Raw genomic sequence first — 22,311 nt, 5'->3', positions numbered from 1 at the left:
TGTTTCCTTAACCTGTCAGCCGCCACCACTGCTCCAATCGTTCCTCTGAACGAATCACAGGCACCTATTTATCGCTCTCAGCATTGCAGGTCAAGGATAAGGTCCAAGAAGTGGACACACTCCATTTCCTCATCTGGTTCCCCTTCTCCCTCTAAATCCTCCAGGATGGCCTCAGTGTCCCACTCCTCCTCCCCCGAGGTGGCCCCAGGGTCCTACCTTGATTCCCAGCCAGAATCTGATCCTGACATGGACCAAACTTCCAAACTCCAGAATATGGTCGACAGTCTCATATCTCCAGTCAATCAGACCTTCAATAATAAGTAGGAGGAGTGTCCTGTTCCGAATCATTCTCTCTTTCAAAAAGGCTGCTGGGGCCGCTCTGTTTCCCGCATTCACTTCCACATGGGTAGCCAAGTCAGGTTCCACCTGGGCAAAAAGCTCCTTCGGCAGGGCAATTTATCAGTGGTCTCACCAGGCGAACTCGAAGATCTTGTGGACCAGATTGTCCATGCATGCAGGTGAATATCTACTCGCCGCATCTCTTGACGCCGCCAGCTGTATTGCCCATGTTAACAGCAATATTGTACCCCAACACAGAATCCTCTGTATCAAGGCCTGGAATGCAGACTCGGCATCCAAAAAGTCCCTTACCAATCTCCCCTTTCAGGAATCAAAACTTTTTGATCAGCTCATCTCGGACGCCACCAGTTGTAAGAGTATATCTCTTCTCCAGCATAAGCGTTCATTTACCAAGAGACACTTCAGTTTTGTCATCGCTCTTCCTCTGGGACCTCCTCCCGGCGAGATCAGTCCCCAGCCCAGCAAGAGAGGAGAAAGCAGTCCTTAAAGCCTGCCCCATCATGGCGCTATAAAAGCCATTCTGACAAACCCGCTGGTGCCCGATCCAATTGATGCTCTTCTGCATAGAATCCTCTCAGGGTGGGTGGCCATCTTCCTTACCAGGAAGCATGGCTCCCATAGTTGACGATGCCTGGGTTAGGGAGATTGTCACCACAGGTTTAAGAGATAGAATTTTCCTCTCTGCCATGTAGACTTTTTTTTTTTATGATACATTCTTCAAGGATCACATTTCAAATACCTGGCTTCTTCCAAGCCATTGACTCTCTCCTCCAGGCAGGGATCATTATGCCAGTTCTTTCTCAGGAACACTTCTCGGTGTCAATTCCAAACTTTCCATGGTCCCAAAGGATAGTTCTCTCTGTCCGATCCTGGATCTCAAGCTACTAAACTGGGGGGTGCACCTTCGTTATTTCCTAATGGAATCCCTCTGTTTGGCAGTTGCCTCTATGGAACCAGAGGAGTTCCTCTGCTTTGTAAACATCCACATCCTGATCTGCTTGGCAAAACCGAGGTTTCTCCGCTTTGCGGTTAACGGGTAAGGCCCATCAATTCACAGCTCTCATGGCCATTCTTCGTTCCTAGGGGATTTTAGTCATTCCCTACCCGGACAACCTACTGATCAGGGGGCCTTCTTTCCGAGACTTTTACAAAAGTCTTCAGGTCACTCTGGATACCCTTACCCATCTAGGATGGGTAGAGATCACAGCAAAATCATTTATGATCTCGGTCCAGGGCCTAGTTTTTCTAGGCATGCTGATCAATACATCTCACCCAAAATTTCTTCTAGAGGAAAAGATTTCTGCACTCCACCTAAAGATTTGTGCTCTAAGTCACCCTTCCCCCATGCTCTCAAGACTCTGCACTGCATGAGAGCTCTAGGGAAGATGGTTGATGCGATGGAAACGGTCCCTTTCGTGCAGTTCCATACCAGTCCCTTCCAACTGGCCCTCCTGTCAGCTTGGGACAAAAAGATTTAGTCGCTGAATTGCCCCATACTTCTGACCCTTCGAGTGAGGTAGTCTCTGGCTTGGTGGAGTCTCTCCTGCTCCATTAAGCGGTGGAAATCATTCCTTGCCCTTCACTGGCAAATTGTCACAACAGCACATGCCAGCAGTATCAGTGGGGCATATTCCAGATGTGGACAACTGGGCCGCAGACTTCCTAAGCTGTCAGGGTCTCTCATCGTGCGAATATTCTTGCAATCTCTCGGTGTTCGATCAGATTTGTTAAAAATGGGGCACTCCAGACGTTTATTTGATGGAGTCTCAGATGAATCACAAGGTCACTGGTTTCATGGCCAGGTCTATTGACCTCCTGGCAGTTGGTTCCGACACACTGGTCATTCCCCGATCTCACTATAAACTTCCTTACCTTTTTCCACCACTTTCTCTGATCCAGTGTCATCCTAGTGGCTCCAGACTGGTGCAAAAAAGTCTGTTATGTTGAGCCAGTCAACCAACTCACGGATATACCATGGAAACTCCCAAGTCTTCCACCAGAATTCTCGGTCTCTCAATTTAATGGCATGGCCATTGAGACCAGAGTCCTGCTAGAAGCAGGTCTCTCGTCCCAGGCCATACAGACCATGATCAGGGCAAGGAAATCTTCGTACTCACGCATTTATCACCGGACCTGGAAGGCCTTCTTTTGCTGGTGTGAGGATAGTCACACACCACCCATGTCTTTTACCCTTCCATCCACCCTGGCATTCTTACAATCAGGACAATCCTAGCCATGTGGTAGGCCGAAGCGGGGGGCTAATTCTAAGCCTGGGAGCCGCAGGGGGGAAGAGGGGTGGAGCGGCTGTGGCCGCGGGAAGCCGAGGGGGCCGGGAATGGGACCGGAGCAGACCTAGTTTTAACCCTGATCTAAAATCCTTAAAGAGATGTGTGTATGTGTGAGATATATATATATATATATATATATATATATATATATATATATAAAATCTATATATATATATATATATATATATATATATATATATATATATTCCCCCCTTCCCTTCAAAGGAGCCCCACTGCACTGCCGCACGGAATACCAGTCCTGAAGATCCCACATCCCTTTTCACAAGTTGGTGATGAAAGACGGACTTGAATGTAGACCTCTGGGCCACTGAACATCTTCGGTGGCTGCAGGTAAAGGTCCGTCTTCCTACCCTGCACGACTGGCTCTGGAGGGCGGTGCAGAGGTCAGTGGCAGGGACCAGTACGCATCTTCTCTCTTGCGGATGCCCCAAACACTCTTGATGTGTTAGGAGGCATGGGGTCCTGCCTGGTAGACATGAGAGGGTACAGTAGTGACGCAATTCCACACTGTGCTCCCGGTCTCTAAGGGGGTGAGCGGAGTGACCAATTACACTCCATCGTCCAGGTCACAAGCTGAAAATGCAAAACAGGGATCATTAATAAAACACAACAAAATCTAATGTAGAAACGGTGCTGAGGAAGTGTACACCTCCTGACACGGAGCTAAAACAGATTAGCTTTCTGTCAGTTGGCGGGTAAATAATGCTGGGGAGGAACTCACTCTTTTTGCATAGTGTCAACCTCCTAGTGGCAGCAGCATACACCCACAGTTTCCTGTGTCCACCAATGATGAGAGAGAGAAAGAAGGATTTTTGGTACTCACCATAAAATCTTTCTTTAATCCTTCACTGGAAGACACAGCACCACCCGTTTTGTGTTTATATTGGGCCTGTATACAGTTATTTGTTGTTGCGTCTCCTACTGCTTTTTCACTAAAGGCCCCGTCACACATAGCGACGCTGCAGCGATACCGACAACGATCCGGATCGCTGCAGCGTCGCTGTTTGGTCGCTGGAGAGCTGTCACACAGACAGCTCTCCAGCGACCAACGATCCCGAGGTCCCCGGTAACCAGGGTAAACATCGGGTAACTAAGCGCAGGACCGCGCTTAGTAACCCGATGTTTACCCTGGTTACCATCCTAAAAGTAAAAAAAACAAACGCTACATACTTACCTATCGCTGTCTGTCCTCGGTGCTCTGCTTCTCTGGTCTGGCTGTGAGCGGCAGGCAGCCGGAAAGCAGAGAGGTGACGTCACCGCTCTGCTTTCCGGCTGACCGGCGCTCACAGCCAGACCAGAGAAGCAGAGCGCCGAGGACAGACAGCGATAGGTAAGTATGTAGCGTTTGTTTTTTTACTTTTAGGATGGTAACCAGGGTAAACATCGGGTTACTAAGCGCGGCCCTGCGCTTCGTTACCCGATGTTTACCCTGGTTACCAGCGAAGACATCGCTGAATCGGCGTCACACACGCCGATTCAGCGATGTCAGCGGGACCTCAACGATCAAAAAATGGCCCAGGCCATTCCGACACGACCAGCGATCTCACAGCAGGGGCCTGATCGCTGGTACGTGTCACACATAGCGAGATCGCTACTGAGATCGCTGTTGCGTCACAAAACTTGTGACTCAGCAGCGATCTCGCTATGTGTGACGGGGCCTTAACTGAGGCACTTTGTGCCAGTCGGTGGGTGTTCCCTGCTGAAGAGGAGCTAACTTTTTGCCTCCTAGCAACAGCAGAATACACCCATGGTTGCCTGTGTCCCCCAATAAAGGCTCCAAGAAAAATTTTCCGGCGAGTAGAAAAATCCTTCTTTTCTCTTCTGGTATAATGGATTCCTGTAGAGGGAATAAAGACAGTTTCTCAAAAGAGGAGACATTATTCCCTCATCCAATTATATTTATGATATTGATAACAGCAATGAACATGCCTCAAATGAAAAACAACACATGGATCAGAGGCTCGAGTGTGCAAAAAATGAATGAATGGGACAATCCTATTAAAATAAAACGTGTAATCTCATGGAGTTACTAAAAAACACTCCATGCAAAAATGAAACAGCAATTAGCCTTTTGTAGAGCCCATTGCATCAGATATACTTTAAAGTGGCTATCCAGCAATATATTGAAGCCATATTCTCAGGATAGATGGATGTTGGTCCAGCACCCCCACAAACTTCCAGTAACTCCTCCAGGCAGCGTGGTGTATTCACTTCATGTTTAGTTGCCACTGCTGAGAACTGCATCTCAGCTCCTATTCAGCTAAATGGATTGACAATTTTGGAAACTTCCCGTCCCCATATGCAGTTTGTTTAAAAACAAAATGTTCTATAATGATCCTCCCTGGGTCCAGAATAGAGTATCCGATACTTCCAGGGTCTGTTATTAGCTGCACCAGTGACATCGCTGTAGGCAATGAGAGAGTTCAGCAACTGAGCGGCCTGTGCAGTCTACAAAGTTGCCAAGCACAGTTATTTGTTGCAGTGCCGTTGAAATTACGACAATGCTGAAAACAAAAATCAGTGTCAGGACACGAGACATTGGACCGGGGAAGGTGAGTAAAGCTGCGTTTTACGCAAAATCAGAAAAACACTTTAAATAGGGGCCGATCAGCATTAGTACCCCTACTGACCAGAAGCGCACCATAAAGCTGTGTTGAGACTCACAGGCCATGATTTATCAAAGATTTCAGAATAGAAATTGGAGTAAAAGTCTTGGAAAATTTTGTTACCACTCAAGGCTGTACTAAAGTTTTGTGACTTTTGGTGTTCTCATGCCGTTTTTGCCCATTGGGCAGAGCTGCTGCGGAGAGCCTCTGCTCATCATGTATTTATTAGTAGAGTAAGTTTTGTGGCAAGGAGCACACCACTTATCCAACCCTCTGGATTCATTAAGAAGTATGTGCCTGGGACTAACTAGCACATCTCATCAAGACAGGCTGTAACAACCAATTCTATAAGGACCATAGACTTTCTTCTGGAGCTGTACCTGTGTTCAATGGGTACTGTGCGATTGGTGGATGACTCAAGAGCCAGCGCCCGCTGATCTTGCAAGGGACCACAATATATCAAAAACATTTAAATGCAATGTACAGAGCGGTGACTGAAGCCAGCTGACGCTCTATGACTGAAAGACCGAGACTGTTCATTTCCTCCCGTGAATCGGGCTTTAGTACACTATAAACCTGCAGATTAACCCCATATATGCAGGTTAATAGCATTTGGGGACATGACAGGATCCCTTTAAAGGTTTATTAATTCTTAAAATGCAGTAAAGAATTAGAAAATAATATTGTGACTGGTGTAAAAGTATAGTAGTGAAATTCAGTAATGGCATAACACTTATGGCAAAAGAGGTCAAGTTGATAGCTTATATTCTCCATAAACGTCAGGGTGTTACTCACCAATATAAGGGCAACAGTTATATAACAGTTGTTGATCCACCAACGGTACGCTGTCCTAAAATAATAGAAATACAAGTCATTATTCAATCTACTATATAATTGTCTAAGGGTCACTTCTGGCTGTCCTTCTGTCTGTCTGTCTCGGATATTTATTGGTCGCGGCCTCTGTCATGGAAATCCAAGTCACTGATTGGTCGTGGCAAACTGCCCACGACCATTGCCACGACCAATCAGCGACTGGCACAGTCCGGCGGCAAAATATCTGCTCCTTCCTCCCCGCAGTCAGTGCCCGCTCCATACTCCCCTCCAGTCAGCCGTCACACAGGGTTAATGCCAGCGTTACCGGAGCGCGGTGTAACGCACTCCGGTAACGCAGCTATTAACCCTGTGTGACGAACTTTCCACTATTGATGCTGCGTATGCAGCATCAATAGTAAAAAGATCTAATGTTTCTAATAATAATAATAATAATAATAAAAAAAAACACGTTATTCTCACCCTCCGACGTGCACCCTGTCCTCGGCAGTGCAAGCGGCAGGCTCCGGTGCCAAGGATGCTATGCGAGAAGGACCTTCCATGACGTCACGGTTCATGTGACCGCGATGTCATCACAGGTCCTGCGCTCATACCATCCCTGGGACCGGAAGCTGCCGCGTGCACCGCACACAGGCGCCAGGACTACAAGGGGACCCTCGGAAGGTGAGTATATGTTTATGTATTTTAAGTCTTTTTTAACCTGTTACATACGTGGCTGGGTAATATACTACGTGGCTGGGCAATATACTACGTGGCTGGGCAATATACTACGTGGCTGGGCAATATACTACGTGGCTGGGCAATATACTACGTGGCTGGGCAATATACTACGTGGCTGGGCAATATACTACGTGGCTGGGCAGTATACTACGTGGCTGGGAAGTATACTACGTGGCTGGGCAATATACTACGTGGCTGGGCAATATACTACGTGGCTGGGCAATATACTACGTGGCTGGGCAATATACTACGTCCCTGGGCAATATACTACGTCCCTGGGCAATACACTACGTCCCTGGGCAATATACTACGTGGGCTGTGCAATATACTACGTGGACATGCATATTCTAGAATACCCGATGCGTTAGGATCGGGCCACAATCTAGTATATAATAGGTCCCCTCAGACACTAGATAACTGCTGCCCACACATTACCAGCTCAGTAGTCATTACAATACCAAGTTCCATATTAAGGTCTAGCTGTAGCTGAAATTGTCCCTTTATATATCTCTAACGTATTACACTTTATGCTGCTGTTCTAAGATAATGTTATATAACATCGCCGCTTTACAGAGACCACTCATAAGATGGATATAATGGCAGCCATACTGACCATCTTGTAGCTCTTCTAGAAACAGAAATAACCGACTAGGCAAAAAGAAAAGGACAATAAGGGCTTTACTTGAAAACAGAATACATGTAATGTAACACCACACACTCACCAGCCCTTGTATGGACACTGACATCTCTACCGAAATCTCATCCTGAGCAACTTCACTGTCGAAAAACATTTCCTCTGGCAATGCCGGCACCTTAAGAATAACAATCCACATGACATTAAAAGAAGGATTTTTGGCACTCATCAAAAAATCTCTTTCTTGGAGCCTTCATTGGCGGACACAGACCGTGGGTGTATGCTGCTGCCACTAGGAGGCTGACACTAAGTAATACAAAGAAAGTTAGCTCCTCCTCTGCAGTATACACCTTCCTGCTGGCTTTCAGTTAACCAGTTTGGTGAAAAAGCAGTAGGAGATCAATAACGTATGAGCGTATAGCATGTCATATTATGAGAGTATAGCATGTCAGATTGTAAAAACAAGCATAAGCTAATAACAGGGTGGGAGCGGTGTCCCCCAATGATTGGCTCGGAGAAAAGGATTTTACTGTGAGTACACAAAAATCCCGCTTTCTCCTTCACCTCATTGGGGGACACAGACTGTGGGACGTCCAAAGCAGTCCCTGGGTTGGGACATCATCAGATCAGGCCCTGTGTAACCGCTACTTACAAGTGCGCCACCGCGGCCTGCAGAGTCCGCCTGCCCAGACTCACATCTGTGGAAGTGTGGGAATTATAGTGCCTTAAGAATGCATGCGGACTGGACGAAACCACAAACTTGCAGGCGTGCCTTGCTGACGCCTGGTGCCTAGAACCCTCGATAGGCTGACATCTAGTACGGAAGGACTCCTGGATGGTGAAACGAATCCACCAGGCTATCATGGCCGATGAAACGGCTAAACCCTTCCTGAAATCGTCAGGAAGCCCAAATAAAGCGTCCAACCTTCGGAAGGACGCAGTCCTCGAGACGTACCTACTCAGAGCACTCACTTCGTCCGGAATATGGGGAACTCATTCCATTTTGTGGACTGGTGCCGAAAGAAATGAGGGAAGAACTAAGCCCTCAGAACAGTGGTAATACAATACCACCTTGGTAACAAGGGATGGGGATGGCCTGAGGACAACCTTGCCTTGAAGGCAATGAGGCAAAAAAAGGTCTGAAAGAGCAGAGCAGCTAGCTCCGAAGACTCGTCAGAGTGAGGATATCGCAGAGAAAAAAGGGCGACCTTCCCTGATAGTAAAGGCTGCCCAGATGAAAAAGTCTACTGTAAGACTCCTAGGACCATTAAGGTCCCAATGAGCTAACGGTATGCGATAGAGAAGGACTACGTGTGAAAACTCCCTGTGAGAAAGTCCCTACTTGCAGTTTTGCTGCAATAAGGCGGGAAGATACTAGCTCCGCAAACAAAAACGGACGTGGTCAGTGCAGATCTCGGAGGATCACTGGGGCCTTTTCTACTTCCAAAAGGCTTTCGGAAGTAGTGGAAGGGGAGTTATGGAAACTGGTAACACGGCAGAACCAGAGCGTGCAGAGCGATGGCTCTAGGATCTCGAGGCCGAACCACGAACTCGAGTACACTGGCGTTCAGTCTGGACGCCATCCGACCTACAACTGGAGAGGTCCAGTGAGGACAGATCTGATGGAAGACTTCGGGGTGAAGTTCCCACTGACTTGAGGCGGAACCCTGACGGCTGAATTTGTTTGCCGTCCAGAGTCCTACTCCTGGGATATATACTACCGAGATCACCGAATGATAGATCTCGGCCCATCAGAGAATGTGATGTACCTCGGTCATGACGCCTGACCGTGGGTACCTGCTAGATGATTGACGTATGGCACTGCAGAGGCATTATCCAATTGAATTTGGATGGGGTGACCCGCCAGAAGGCAGTGGACCTGCTGTAGGACTACCGTTCAGATCTTCAGAGCAATGATAGGGAGAAGATGGCATTGGTAGTTACTAATAACCATTGAACCTGGAGAAAGGCCCTGGATGAAGAAGGAGCTCAGAGACTATCGTGTGTTTGACTTGCTCAAAACGAGCGGAACGAAGGAAACCGCTCCACTGTTGTCTCATTTTTTCCTGAGAACCCTCCTAGCAAATCGAATGAAATGAGGGGATGAGTAATCAAGCGCACGAGCTATGTGTTGCAGGGCCATGACCTTGTCTCGAGGGAGAATTACCATCATTCTGGAAGAGTGCAGAATCATCCTCAAAAGGGATATCTGCTGGGCTGGAAATGAGGAGAACTAAGTTTAGCTGCCAGCCCAGGTGAGAGGGTATCGCAAGTGATATAGACGACTCAGCCAAGTCCTGGAAGGGAGGCTAGACAGTCGACCAAACAGGGCAGGACGAGCACGCCTCTAGGGTGCAAGAGAAACATGACATCCGCCATGACCCTTGCGAACACACTGGGTGCGATAGCAAAGCCGAAGGACAAGGTTGTGACTTTAAAATGCTGTTCACGAATGGAAAAGCGAAGGAATTTTGGAAAAGGGTAAGATGCCAGAAACTGCACCTTTTTCTGTTGAAGTAACGGCTGAGCGGAGTAACTCCAGAAGGAGGACCTTGTCAAAGGTTGTTAGAAGCTTGAGGTCCAGGATTGGTCTTACTTTTTGTTCCCCTTTATTTATTTATTTTTTTGGAACCAAGATCCCTACTGACCAGAAGCGCACCATAAAGCTGTGTTGAGACTCACAGGCCATGATTTATTAAAGATTTCAGAACAGAAATTGGAGTAAAAGTCTTGGAAAATTTTGTTGCCACTCAAGGCTGTACTAAAGTTTTGTAACTTTTGGTGTTCTCATGCCGTTTCTGCCTATTGGGCAGAGCTGCTGCGGAGAGCCTCTGCTCATCATGTATTTATTAGTAGAGTAAGTTTTGTGGCAAGGAGCACACCACTTATCCAACCCTCAGGTGAAGTTAAACCCCGACACGCATGCTCCACGGATCCCCAGCCATGCATTGGCGCGTCTTTCTATCTTCCTCGCACGCCTGGGGGGGGGGGGGGTTTCCCCTCTCCCCCGCGCTTGCGCAGGAACGTTTGACGCTCTGGTGTATCTGCCGGGACCTGGTCAGTGCAGGACGCTTGCGCCGTTTCTCCCACTACCATTGGCTATCCGGGCGTCACTTGCCCGGTCACATGGCCATAAAAGGTCGTGATTCCTGTTCAACTCACATTCCCCTTGAGAAAGCGTTGCAGTAGACACGTGAAACGCGCGTCGGGGTTTAACTTCACCTGGCCCAGGGTCCACTCTTGCTTTGCCCGTGGTAAGTTAACAGAGCCCTCCTTTTATTTGTTACGTCCATCCTATTGCACATCATTGGGAGTGGTGGTCTTACCATTTTTACATATATAGGCACCTAATGCCTGTAGGTCATTATTGCAAGAGAGCTTGGCTGAGTAGATTACACAAGAAGGAAAACACACAGCAAGTCAGCAGGATCTAGGAGCAACATGGCAGATGTGACAACCTACATGGTGAGCTGCAGCATGTGCTACATGTTCACAGATCGACCAGAAGAAGAATCCAATTTCACCTGTCAGAAGTGTAGACTAGTGGCCCTTTTAGAAGAAAAGGTGCGGGGTCTGGAAGAAAGAATAGCAACTTTGAAACTCATCAAAGAGAATGAAGACTTTCTAGACAGAACAGAAGCATCTCTACTGGTCACAGAAGGTGCAAAAAGTGTCAGAGAACCTCCAAAAGCAGATGAGTGGAAGCATGTGACCAAAAGAAGCAAGAAGACCATGGAGAAATCACCAACCACACAACTGAAGAACCGATATCAAATCTTTGTAGAGGATGAAGATGGCACACCTAAGAATGAAGCAATACCAGCAAGCAAAAAAGAAAAGGGCACACAGCAACAAGTGACAGCAAAAAGTACAGCCAAGAAGCAACGAAGAGTGGTGGTGGTGGGAGACTCACTACTGAGAGGCACCGAAGCAGCCATCTGCAGACCGGACATAACTGCAAGAGAAGTATGCTGCCTTCCAGGTGCGATGATCAAGGATGTGACCGATAGGATACCAAAGCTCTTCAGCTCCAAGGACGTCCACCCATTTCTTCTGATACATGTTGGCACCAATGACACGGCAAGGAAGGACCTACCGACAATCTGCAAGGACTTTGAAGAGTTGGGGAAGAAAGTAAAGGAACTGGATGCACAGGTAGTTTTTTCTTCTATCCTTCCAGTAGACGGGCATGGCACCAGGAGATGGAACAGGATCCTTGATGCAAACAACTGGCTAAGACGATGGTGCAGACAACAAGGATTTGGATTCCTGGACCACGGTGTGAATTACTGGTATGATGGACTCCTCGCCAGAGACGGACTACACCTCAACAAACCTGGGAAACACACATTCGCCAGAAGACTCGCTACACTCATCAGGAGGGCGTTAAACTAGAAGAAGAGGGGACGGGAAGAAAAACATTAGACTCGAACAAAGACGACCCAGGAAAACATACTCAGAAGGGAGGTAAGAACATTTCTAAAACAATCCACAGTGAGGAGATTGGAACAAAACAAAATCCTCTAAACTGCATGCTCGCAAACGCCAGAAGCCTGACAAACAAGATGGAAGAACTAGAAGCAGAAATATCTACAGGTAACTTTGACATAGTGGGAATAACCGAGACATGGTTAGATGAAAGCTATGACTGGGCAGTTAACTTACAGGGTTACAGTCTGTTTAGAAAGGATCGTAAAAATCGGAGAGGAGGAGGGGTTTGTCTCTATGTAAAGTCTTGTCTAAAGTCCACTTTAAGGGAGGATATTAGCGAAGGGAATGAGGATGTCGAGTCCATATGGGTTGAAATTCATGGAGGGAAAAATGGTAACAAAATTCTCATTGGGGTCTGTTACAAACCCCCAAATATAACAGAAAGCATGGAAAGTCTACTTCTAAAGCAGATAGATGAAGCTGCAACCCATAATGAGGTCCTGGTTATGGGGGACTTTAACTACCCGGATATTAACTGGGAAACAGAAACCTGTGAAACCCATAAAGGCAACAGGTTTCTGCTAATAACCAAGAAAAATTATCTTTCACAATTGGTGCAGAATCCAACCAGAGGAGCAGCACTTTTAGACCTAATACTATCTAATAGACCTGACAGAATAACAAATCTGCAGGTGGTTGGGCATTTAGGAAATAGCGACCACAATATTGTGCAGTTTCACCTGTCTTTCACTAGGGGGACTTGTCAGGGAGTCACAAAAACATTGAACTTTAGGAAGGCAAAGTTTGAACAGCTTAGAGATGCCCTTAATCTGGTAGACTGGGACAATATCCTCAGAAATGAGAATACAGATAATAAATGGGAAATGTTTAAGAACATCCTAAATAGGCAGTGTAAGCGGTTTATACCTTGTGGGAATAAAAGGACTAGAAATAGGAAAAACCCAATGTGGCTAAACAAAGAAGTAAGACAGGCAATTAACAGTAAAAAGAAAGCATTTGCACTACTAAAGCAGGATGGCACCATTGAAGCTCTAAAAAACTATAGGGAGAAAAATACTTTATCTAAAAAACTAATTAAAGCTGCCAAAAAGAAAACAGAGAAGCACATTGCTAAGGAGAGTAAAACTAATCCCAAACTGTTCTTCAACTATATCAATAGTAAAAGAATAAAAACTGAAAATGTAGGCCCCTTAAAAAATAGTGAGGAAAGAATGGTTGTAGATGACGAGGAAAAAGCTAACATATTAAACACCTTCTTCTCCACGGTATTCACGGTGGAAAATGAAATGCTAGGTGAAATCCCAAGAAACAATGAAAACCCTATATTAAGGGTCACCAATCTAACCCAAGAAGAGGTGCGAAACCGGCTAAATAAGATTAAAATAGATAAATCTCCGGGTCCGGATGGCATACACCCACGAGTACTAAGAGAACTAAGTAATGTAATAGATAAACCATTATTTCTTATTTTTAGTGACTCTATAGCGACAGGGTCTGTTCCGCAGGACTGGCGCATAGCAAATGTGGTGCCAATATTCAAAAAGGGCTCTAAAAGTGAACCTGGAAATTATAGGCCAGTAAGTCTAACCTCTATTGTTGGTAAAATATTTGAAGGGTTTCTGAGGGATGTTATTCTGGATTATCTCAATGAGAATAACTGTTTAACTCCATATCAGCATGGGTTTATGAGAAATCGCTCCTGTCAAACCAATCTAATCAGTTTTTATGAAGAGGTAAGCTATAGACTGGACCACGGTGAGTCATTGGACGTGGTATATCTCGATTTTTCCAAAGCGTTTGATACCGTGCCGCACAAGAGGTTGGTACACAAAATGAGAATGCTTGGTCTGGGGGAAAATGTGTGTAAATGGGTTAGTAACTGGCTTAGTGATAGAAAGCAGAGGGTGGTTATAAATGGTATAGTCTCTAACTGGGTCGCTGTGACCAGTGGGGTACCGCAGGGGTCAGTATTGGGACCTGTTCTCTTCAACATATTCATTAATGATCTGGTAGAAGGTTTACACAGTAAAATATCGATATTTGCAGATGATACAAAACTATGTAAAGCAGTTAATACAAGAGAAGATAGTATTCTGCTACAGATGGATCTGGATAAGTTGGAAACTTGGGCTGAAAGGTGGCAGATGAGGTTTAACAATGATAAATGTAAGGTTATACACATGGGAAGAAGGAATCAATATCACCATTACACACTGAATGGGAAACCACTGGGTAAATCTGACAGGGAGAAGGACTTGGGGATCCTAGTTAATGATAAACTTACCTGGAGCAGCCAGTGCCAGGCAGCAGCTGCCAAGGCAAACAGGATCATGGGGTGCATTAAAAGAGGTCTGGATACACATGATGAGAGCATTATACTGCCTCTGTACAAATCTCTAGTTAGACCGCACATGGAGTACTGTGTCCAGTTTTGGGCACCGGTGCTCAGGAAGGATATAATGGAACTAGAGAGAGTACAAAGGAGGGCAACAAAATTAATAAAGGGGATGGGAGAACTACAATACCCAGATAGATTAGCGAAATTAGGATTATTTAGTCTAGAAAAAAGACGACTGAGGGGCGATCTAATAACCATGTATAAGTATATAAGGGGACAAAACAAATATCTCGCTGAGGATCTGTTTATACCAAGGAAGGTGACGGGCACAAGGGGGCATTCTTTGCGTCTGGAGGAGAGAAGGTTTTTCCACCAACATAGAAGAGGATTCTTTACTGTTAGGGCAGTGAGAATCTGGAATTGCTTGCCTGAGGAGGTGGTGATGGCGAACTCAGTCGAGGGGTTCAAGAGAGGCCTGGATGTCTTCCTGGAGCAGAACAATATTGTATCATACAATTATTAGGTTCTGTAGAAGGACGTAGATCTGGGTATTTATTATGATGGAATATAGGCTGAACTGGATGGACAAATGTCTTTTTTCGGCCTTACTAACTATGTTACTATGTTACTATGTTACTTTACTTAATATGCCGCAATGGGTATATGGGCAATCTGCAATTATGGATCTCCTGGGCTCCTCTGCTCTCGTCCTGCTTTAGTTTTATCATGTGTTACCTGTTACATGGTCACTGTTTTTGTATACTATTTTGGCTACTAATAAAATTATTTATTCACTATACATGCCTATTTGCTCCATTTTCTCCTTCATTCCTAAACTTTGAAGTGGGCTTTTTCTTCCTGTGCTGCTTGTGGTTAGGCTTTTGTTTTAAGCCCCACTTCTTTGACATCTAACATGTCACTGAGGTTTTTGCATTTGCCATTAAGACCAGGGAGTACTGGTCATGCACCTTTAAGACCAGGGAATACTGGTTGTGTGCATTTAAGACCAAGGAATACTGGTCATACGCCTTTAAGACCAGGGAATACTGGTCATTAGCCTTTAAGACCAGTGTGGCTTTAGGTAATGATGTAGTGCCAGGCGAGAAGCGCCAGAAAAGCGGGCGGAGCCACCTTAGGGTGCGGCTTCCGGGATGTGGCCTACACATCGGCCGAAGCCGGGGGCTAAATTTTTGCAGCCGACCGGAGCGTTACCTCAGGGAGGTAGGCCACAGGGAAGTGGCTGAGCCTGCCTGTCGGCATGTGGATATCCCTCTAAAGATGGATCCACTCACCATCAGTGCGCGTCCCGGCATGGAGCCGCCGCGGATGTGGGTTTCAGCGCTGTTCTGTGCAGCGTGGACGGTGCAGGGATAAGCCTCAATCCATCATCCCTTTGTTAGGGAGGTGGAGAAGAACCGTCCGCCTCCTTGTGCCATTCGCTTTAACAGTGGTGGGACAGTGGGGGCTGTTCGGACGCCATAGAGAGGGCCTCAGTACATCCATGGAATTCAGTCCGGGTGGACAGGGCCAGTTGTCCGGCAATAGGCCTGGCTCCAGGAGAGGATACATGGAGGCGACACTCCATGTGGTCGCCTGCTGCTGGTGTGGGGAGATCGGGACCTGAACCGTTGCCCCGGAAGTGAGCTCATGCATGGCTTCCCACGTTGCAGGAGATGGTACGGTGAGGTATACTCGCCGTGCTCGCATGTTGATGATTCGGGGGAGATTAGAGCCTTGGAAGGATCCGTCGCCCCCTCCCCGCAGAAGTGGAGTCCCCAGATGGTGCCCGAGATTTGCAGGGCTCTTCTCGTTCAGAGCGAGAAGTGCCTGAGTAGTGGGCGGGGCTCCGGCGATGGGAGGGGATTTTAACTGCGGCCTAGTCCGGATAAAAAAGCCGGGGACTAAATTTATGGAGCCTGCCGGCGGAGCCTCTCCCCAGGGGCTCGGACCACACCTTCCCACACAGGCAGCGTGAGGAAGGAAACTACTCACCGCCACCGAGCAAAGATGCAGCCTCCATTGCGAGGGAATAAGCTCTATCAATCCTCCCTTTGCCGGGGGATAGAGAGCGTCAGTGAATCTTCAAATGTGCCTGCCGCAGGGGACGTACGGCTGTGCCTGCCACAGGGGACTCACGGCTACTGTGGGGACTACATGACGCCAACAGGTGAGGGCTTGAGTGCGGTGGAGCCCGGGAGATGCACATAAGAGCTATACTCTATGTGCTCGCCATCTTACAGGGGGGAGATCGGGACCGTATAGGAACTGTCGCCCTAGCGTAGATTAGGTGTGCCCCAGTCGTCGCAGGAGAGGTACGGGGAGGTTTACTCGCCGTGCTCGCCTGTTGATGGTTCGGGGGAGAGCGGACGCTAGAAAGGAATCCGTCGCCCCATTCACTCCGTTACGTTAATTAAAAAATAAAAATTTAAAGAAATGTAAAAAGTAAAATAAAAACATTGGGGTCTGAACCAGACCCATGTTCCTCCTACATACACTAAGCAAAAACTGGTTAGCTGAGAGCCAGCAGGAAGGTGTATACTGCAGAGGAGGAGCTAATTTTCTTTGTATTACTTAGTGTCAGCCTCCTAGTGGCAGCAGCATACAACCACGGTCTGTGTACCCCAATGAGGCGAAGGAGAAATGAAAATATCTCCTCCTCAGCAGTATACACCCACCGACAGGCACCAAGTACCTCAGTTAGTGTAAAAGCAGTAGGAGAAGCTCGAAGAAACTAAACATATGTACCAACCCATCAACAAAAGGCCGTAGGCCCAAAGGCGGTACAACCAGTTAGGGAGGGTGCGGTGTCCCCCATTGAAGGCTCCAAGAAAGATTTTACGGTGAGTACCAAAAATACTTCTTTCTTTATCGCTTTATTGGGGGACACAGGTAACCATGTGACGTTCCTAAGCAGTCCCTAGGGTGGGAAACAGAAGGAACACAAAGAAAACAGACTTCGGTCGGCCGATGTGTAACCGCCCCCTGCAGCACCTTTCTTCCCAAGCCTGCATCAGACGAGACATGAGTATGGACCCTGTAAAACCTTGCAAAAGAGAGTAATGATGACCAGGTCACAGATGTACAAATCTGTAAAGCCGAAGCTTGGTGACGAACTGCCCAGGAAACTCATCCCACCAGCCTTTAGCCCCGGACGGTGCGGTTTGTCCTGACCGCGGTATGCCTCCAAAATTGTTTAACGTATCCAACGGGTAATAGTGGACATGGAAGCTGGCAGCCCCAGACGACGACCTTCAGGGATGACAAATAGTGGGTGAGAACCGTCACTTAGAAGAGAACATTTTGGCGCAGGACCCAGAAGACTTGAAAAACGACCCCTTGATCGCCAGAAAGGTGCGGGTCTGAAGGAGGGCTCTTCCTTTCCCTTTGGGCGGAAGAACGGCCCTGCTGTGAGGAAGATCTGATTGAGGGAAGGGCCGAAAGGAACAAAGATGAAGCAACCTCTTCCAATTGAAAACACGCTTAGGCCAGGACTGGGAAAGTAGTGTTTTTCCCGCTGATAGAATCAGAAATTATCTGACCCAGTTTGGACCCGAAAAGCCTAGAGAGAGTGTTGAAAGACAAGGTTAGAGACTTTTTTGAGGGTGGATCATTTCAGGCTTCAGCCAGAGGTTGTGGCATATATCAATGATGTTGCTGTTTGCCCTGGCAAAACAACTGGCTGCATCAAAGGAGGCAGTAAGAAGATATTTGCTGGCATGGGCAATCTAGTCTGCCAAATCTGCCATCTCATCCAGAGGAACTGCTGCTAGGATACAGAGGCGAAGCATTTTTGCTCAGGAAGAAATAGGCTTGGCCGCCCAGGTGTAGGCAAAAATGGGACAGAGAGAAGCGCCAGCCGCTTCAAAGGCGGACTTGGCTAAGGACTAAAGCTGCCTACCCGTGGCGGCCTTAAGAGATACACCATCCGGTAGAGACAATACGGTCTTGCAAGATGGGCATGAGACTGGTGGATCCACATAAGAGGATTCTGCCCATTAACCAACAAGGTCTGGGCTGAAGGGATAAAGAATGTCTAGCTGCTTCCTTGCCAGGAAGCACTTTTTAGGATGTTACCAGTATTTAGCCATAATTGCTTCAAATTCCCAGTGATTGGGGAAAGTTTGTGAAGAACGTTTTACCCGTTTGAAGGACACGGAGTGCGCCTGAGCAGGAGCCTCATCCTCCTGTAGGTTAAGAGCTTGGGTAATTGCTGAGGTAAGGCTATTGACCATATCCCACATTTTGAGACCTGTTCAGTATGAGACTTAGTCTGGGAATCCACATCCGACCCAAAAAACGCCTCCGAAAACGGGGCATGGGGCGAGAAGAGCATCCTAGATGTGCAAAGGGACCCGGGGAACTGAAAAGAGCCCGTTTCCATTTATTTATACCCGATTTGTCCCTGCGACGGTTGTGGTCAGGTGTGTGCTAATCACCGTGAGGCGTTCAGAGCACTGGTGGTGGTAGAAAAATGTTGAATATGCTCCAGGACCTGGACCAGGGATGGTGATACTTTAGTCATGTAAGAGATCGACTATAACATGGCAACAGCCCACTCCGAGGAGAGAGGTGTGCTCTCATCCTTGGCGTTAGGGGACTCCTGTGTGGCAGACGTGGAGAAGGGGCTGCAGGACAGACCGAAGGGGGAAAGGCTGACCTGAGGACCACATTCATTTACAAAGGGCACAGGCGTAAAGAACCACAGTAGGTTTAGAGGGGCAATGGAAAGCCTCTGCAGGGTTGGGCATAAGTTGAGCCTGGCAATACAGCTTAGAAAAAAATAAGAGTATAGCCTACCCAATGCCAGCAACGGTTAGAAAATGACTGCAAGGTTAGCTGTGTCGTACTGCGGCCGTGCTATAAGCTAAATGCGGGTCTGACAAAGAGGGCGCAGAAAATATGCAGGAGAAAAAACAGTCTCAGACAAATTTTACATCTGTTGAGACACAAGAACGGTTAAGTATCGGCTAAGCAGTGTATAGCCAGGACGATGCAGAGCGGTGGACGTGACTAAGAACGCCGGACGGTGAAAAACAGTAAAAATATGATCGGCTGACATGTCGCAGGCATGTCCAGAGAGGAGGATAAGCCAGCCGGGCAGAAAAGGCGGCGCCCTTCCGATTGCCAAATCGGGGGGGGAGGGGGTGTGTGAGGTGTGGTGTACACGAAGGAACAAGGAACTCCACAACAGGAGAGGAAAAAGGCGCTGACGAGACGTGCGTAAACCGGGAGGCATGGCTAGGTCAGAGCAGGAGACTCTCTGACCCGGCGAGACGTTCTATTGGGACAAAAATAGCGCAAAATTCAAACAAACGGTGGTGAGTGGCAGGGGAAGGCGCAGCCAGGAAGAGAGGGATGTGCCCACGGTCTGGGACCGGACTGTGGAAAAAGGCTGCGGCCGTGCAGGGGATAATGTACTAAAGCCGCCCTGTCCCCTGTTAAGGGACGGAAATGCTGTGGAGTCTCTGCCATGCGCTGCTGCGGGGCGTGGTGGTGGTGGGTTGAGGGAACATATATACCTGCGAAGTGGATCCCTGGTTCCTCTTCACTGATGAGGATCGCATCAGGAGCCCTCAGGTGGATGAGGGTCACTGGAAACCGGGATCCTCCTTCCCGCACCGTCTCCTGACGATGCAGAAGACAGCATCAACCCCCTTACGAGAAGGGAGGGGGGAGGCCACCGCTGGTGACCACCGTCTTCCTCTCAGCCCTCTCTGAGGAGAGGGGTGAAGAGGGGAAAAGGCAAGGACTGGCCACCGGTAATCGCCCTGAAACACCCGTTAAGTTGATGGGGATTAAGTACTGCCAGCAGGTCTGACAGTGGACGATGTGGGTGACACCACACTGCTCTCTCAGTCGCATAAGTACGGAAAAACAGGGTGAGAAATTACACCCCGTTACCCTAAGGAAGAAGAACCTGAAAAACAAAGGAAAAAGATTAATAAAAACACAACAGGATACCTGAAAAGGAAAACTGCAGATCTGGGATCAGATCCAGGTCTGCCTCCTACAGACAATAAAAAAAACTGATGTACTTGGTTCCTGTCAGTGGGTGTATACTGCTTACTGCTGGGGAGGAGCTATTTTCATTTTTTTGAATAGTGTCAGCCTCCTAGTGACAGCAGCATACACCCATGGTTACCTGTGTCCACCAATGAAGTGATAAAGAAACAGCCTGGGCGATTTGCAGTTCTTTTTTATTAAGATTTCTGTGAGGTTTTAAAAAATAATAAAAATGAGACCCATAGTTTAGTTTTTCTGTCAATAGCGTTGGGAGGGTCTAGTTATTACATGCCAAATTGGTATTTTTATTCATACGAAATTCTGACAATTACAATATTTTAACTTTTTATTGCATTTTTTGGGAAGGTGGTTGAGTGTCAAATAAAAAAAAAACAATTCTGGCATTCTGATTTTCTTCTTTACGACATAACTCCTTACGCAGATAAGGAGTTTGTTTTAGTAAATTAAGTTTTTATTTTATAATCCTTGTTGACTTTAACCTGCATCCATTTAATCACTTATTCTATATATGGCAATAGTACAATATTGCAGCAGCGTGCAGGAATATTACGGATGTCCTACAAAGCCGAACCATGGGCTTGATTGGCTTTTGATTGTTTGGACATGTGGTAAGAGGCAGATGCCAGCTGCAATACACTGCCAGCACCAGTGGTTATGGCATAGGCTCAGCTACTGATCCCGCTCCATACACCCATACCTGACTTGGGACGTACCAATACATAGATTTATAAAAAGCAATTTGTTATAAATATTGTACCTGTAAAAGCCAGCCCAGAACCGCAAGAAGCAGCAGCTTGTTTAGGATATTCATCTCTTTCTCATCAGTCAGGATCAATTTATTTCTTTACAACAAAAAGGAAACAAATTATAATAATAATAAGCAGCTTCTAACAACACAACCACTTATACTACAATAGTACTGAGTGCTGTAATGATGCATGGGGAGCCTTCAGAAGTTAGTGCCTGGAGAGGATTGCTGTGAACAGTACATAACCCAGCTTTCTTATAATGCAGAGTCTTAAGGCTCTTACTGAAAACAATCCACAAGTACACAACATTATAGATGACCACCAGACAAGCAAAACAATTGCTTTCATTAATAAAAAAAAGAAAGTAAGATTGAGAATTATACAAATGTTGGGTCCTCTACCACTGACATCTTAATATATACTTACCTTGTACTTACCTTGTAATGTCTTCACATCCTGTTCCGTCCAGATGTTTCCGGATCCCAGAATTCCAAGCGGCGGAGGTTCACCGAACGCCATATTGGGACACCCAAGTGATGGGTGACTCAATATGGAAACTGCTGGTGGTACCAGCCTCTTCGCGGTACCACCAACGGAAAACCATCGCACCACACACACTGTATACGCCGTACACACCACACACACCTACCCTGTATATGCTGTATGCACCACACACACCCACCCTGTATATGCTGTATGCACTACACACACCCACCCTGTATATGCTGTATGCACCACACACACCCACCCTGTGTATGCTGTGTGCACCACACACACACCCACCCTGTATATGCTGTATGCATTACACACACCCACCCTGTATATGCTGTATGCACCACACACACCCACCCTGTATATGCTGTATGCACCACACACACAGTATACGCAGTAAGCAACACACGCACTGCATACGCCGCCTCTTGCCCAGTACCACCAGTGGAGCACCGTCACAAACATGCCGCCGCTGGGATCAGCCGAATGATTCACTGACCGCCATCTACAGGAGGAGCACATGTGCAGTTTTAATGTGACCGCCGCTATCTGTCTGCACAAAGATGGCGGCGGTCTGATTTAGGCTACGTTCACATTAGCGTCGCCGTTGCGTCGGCGACGCACGGAAAAACGCGCGCAAACGCGTGCGTTTTGCGACGCGTGCGTCGTTTTTTGCCAAAATCGGACGCAAGAAAAATGCAACTTGTAGCGTATTCTTGCGTCCGACGCTAGCGTCTAAAACGACGCACGTGTCGGAAAACGCATGCAAAAAGACGCACGCGTCCCCTATGTTAAA

At 47.2% G+C, this 22,311-nt stretch overlaps 1 protein-coding gene across 2 annotated transcripts in view; it reads right to left on the bottom strand.

Annotated features, from left to right (window-relative positions):
• CDAN1 (codanin 1) overlaps positions 1 to 22,311 on the bottom strand; it is a 218,573-nt gene that overhangs the window by 80,987 nt on the left and 115,275 nt on the right. For both annotated transcript variants that reach the window (XM_069730898.1, XM_069730906.1), the window contains exons 15-17: positions 21,032 to 21,116; positions 7,549 to 7,638; positions 6,071 to 6,125 (exon numbers count right to left, since the gene is read on the bottom strand). In XM_069730898.1, coding sequence (XP_069586999.1) covers positions 6,071 to 6,125; positions 7,549 to 7,638; positions 21,032 to 21,116 — 230 coding nt within the window. The remainder of the gene's footprint in view (positions 1 to 6,070; positions 6,126 to 7,548; positions 7,639 to 21,031; positions 21,117 to 22,311) is intronic.

Source organism: Ranitomeya imitator, chromosome 1 (assembly GCF_032444005.1).
Source record: "Ranitomeya imitator isolate aRanImi1 chromosome 1, aRanImi1.pri, whole genome shotgun sequence".
In the NCBI taxonomy this organism is placed as follows: domain Eukaryota; kingdom Metazoa; phylum Chordata; class Amphibia; order Anura; family Dendrobatidae; genus Ranitomeya; species Ranitomeya imitator.
This window is presented reverse-complemented; position numbering and strand designations above follow the sequence as displayed.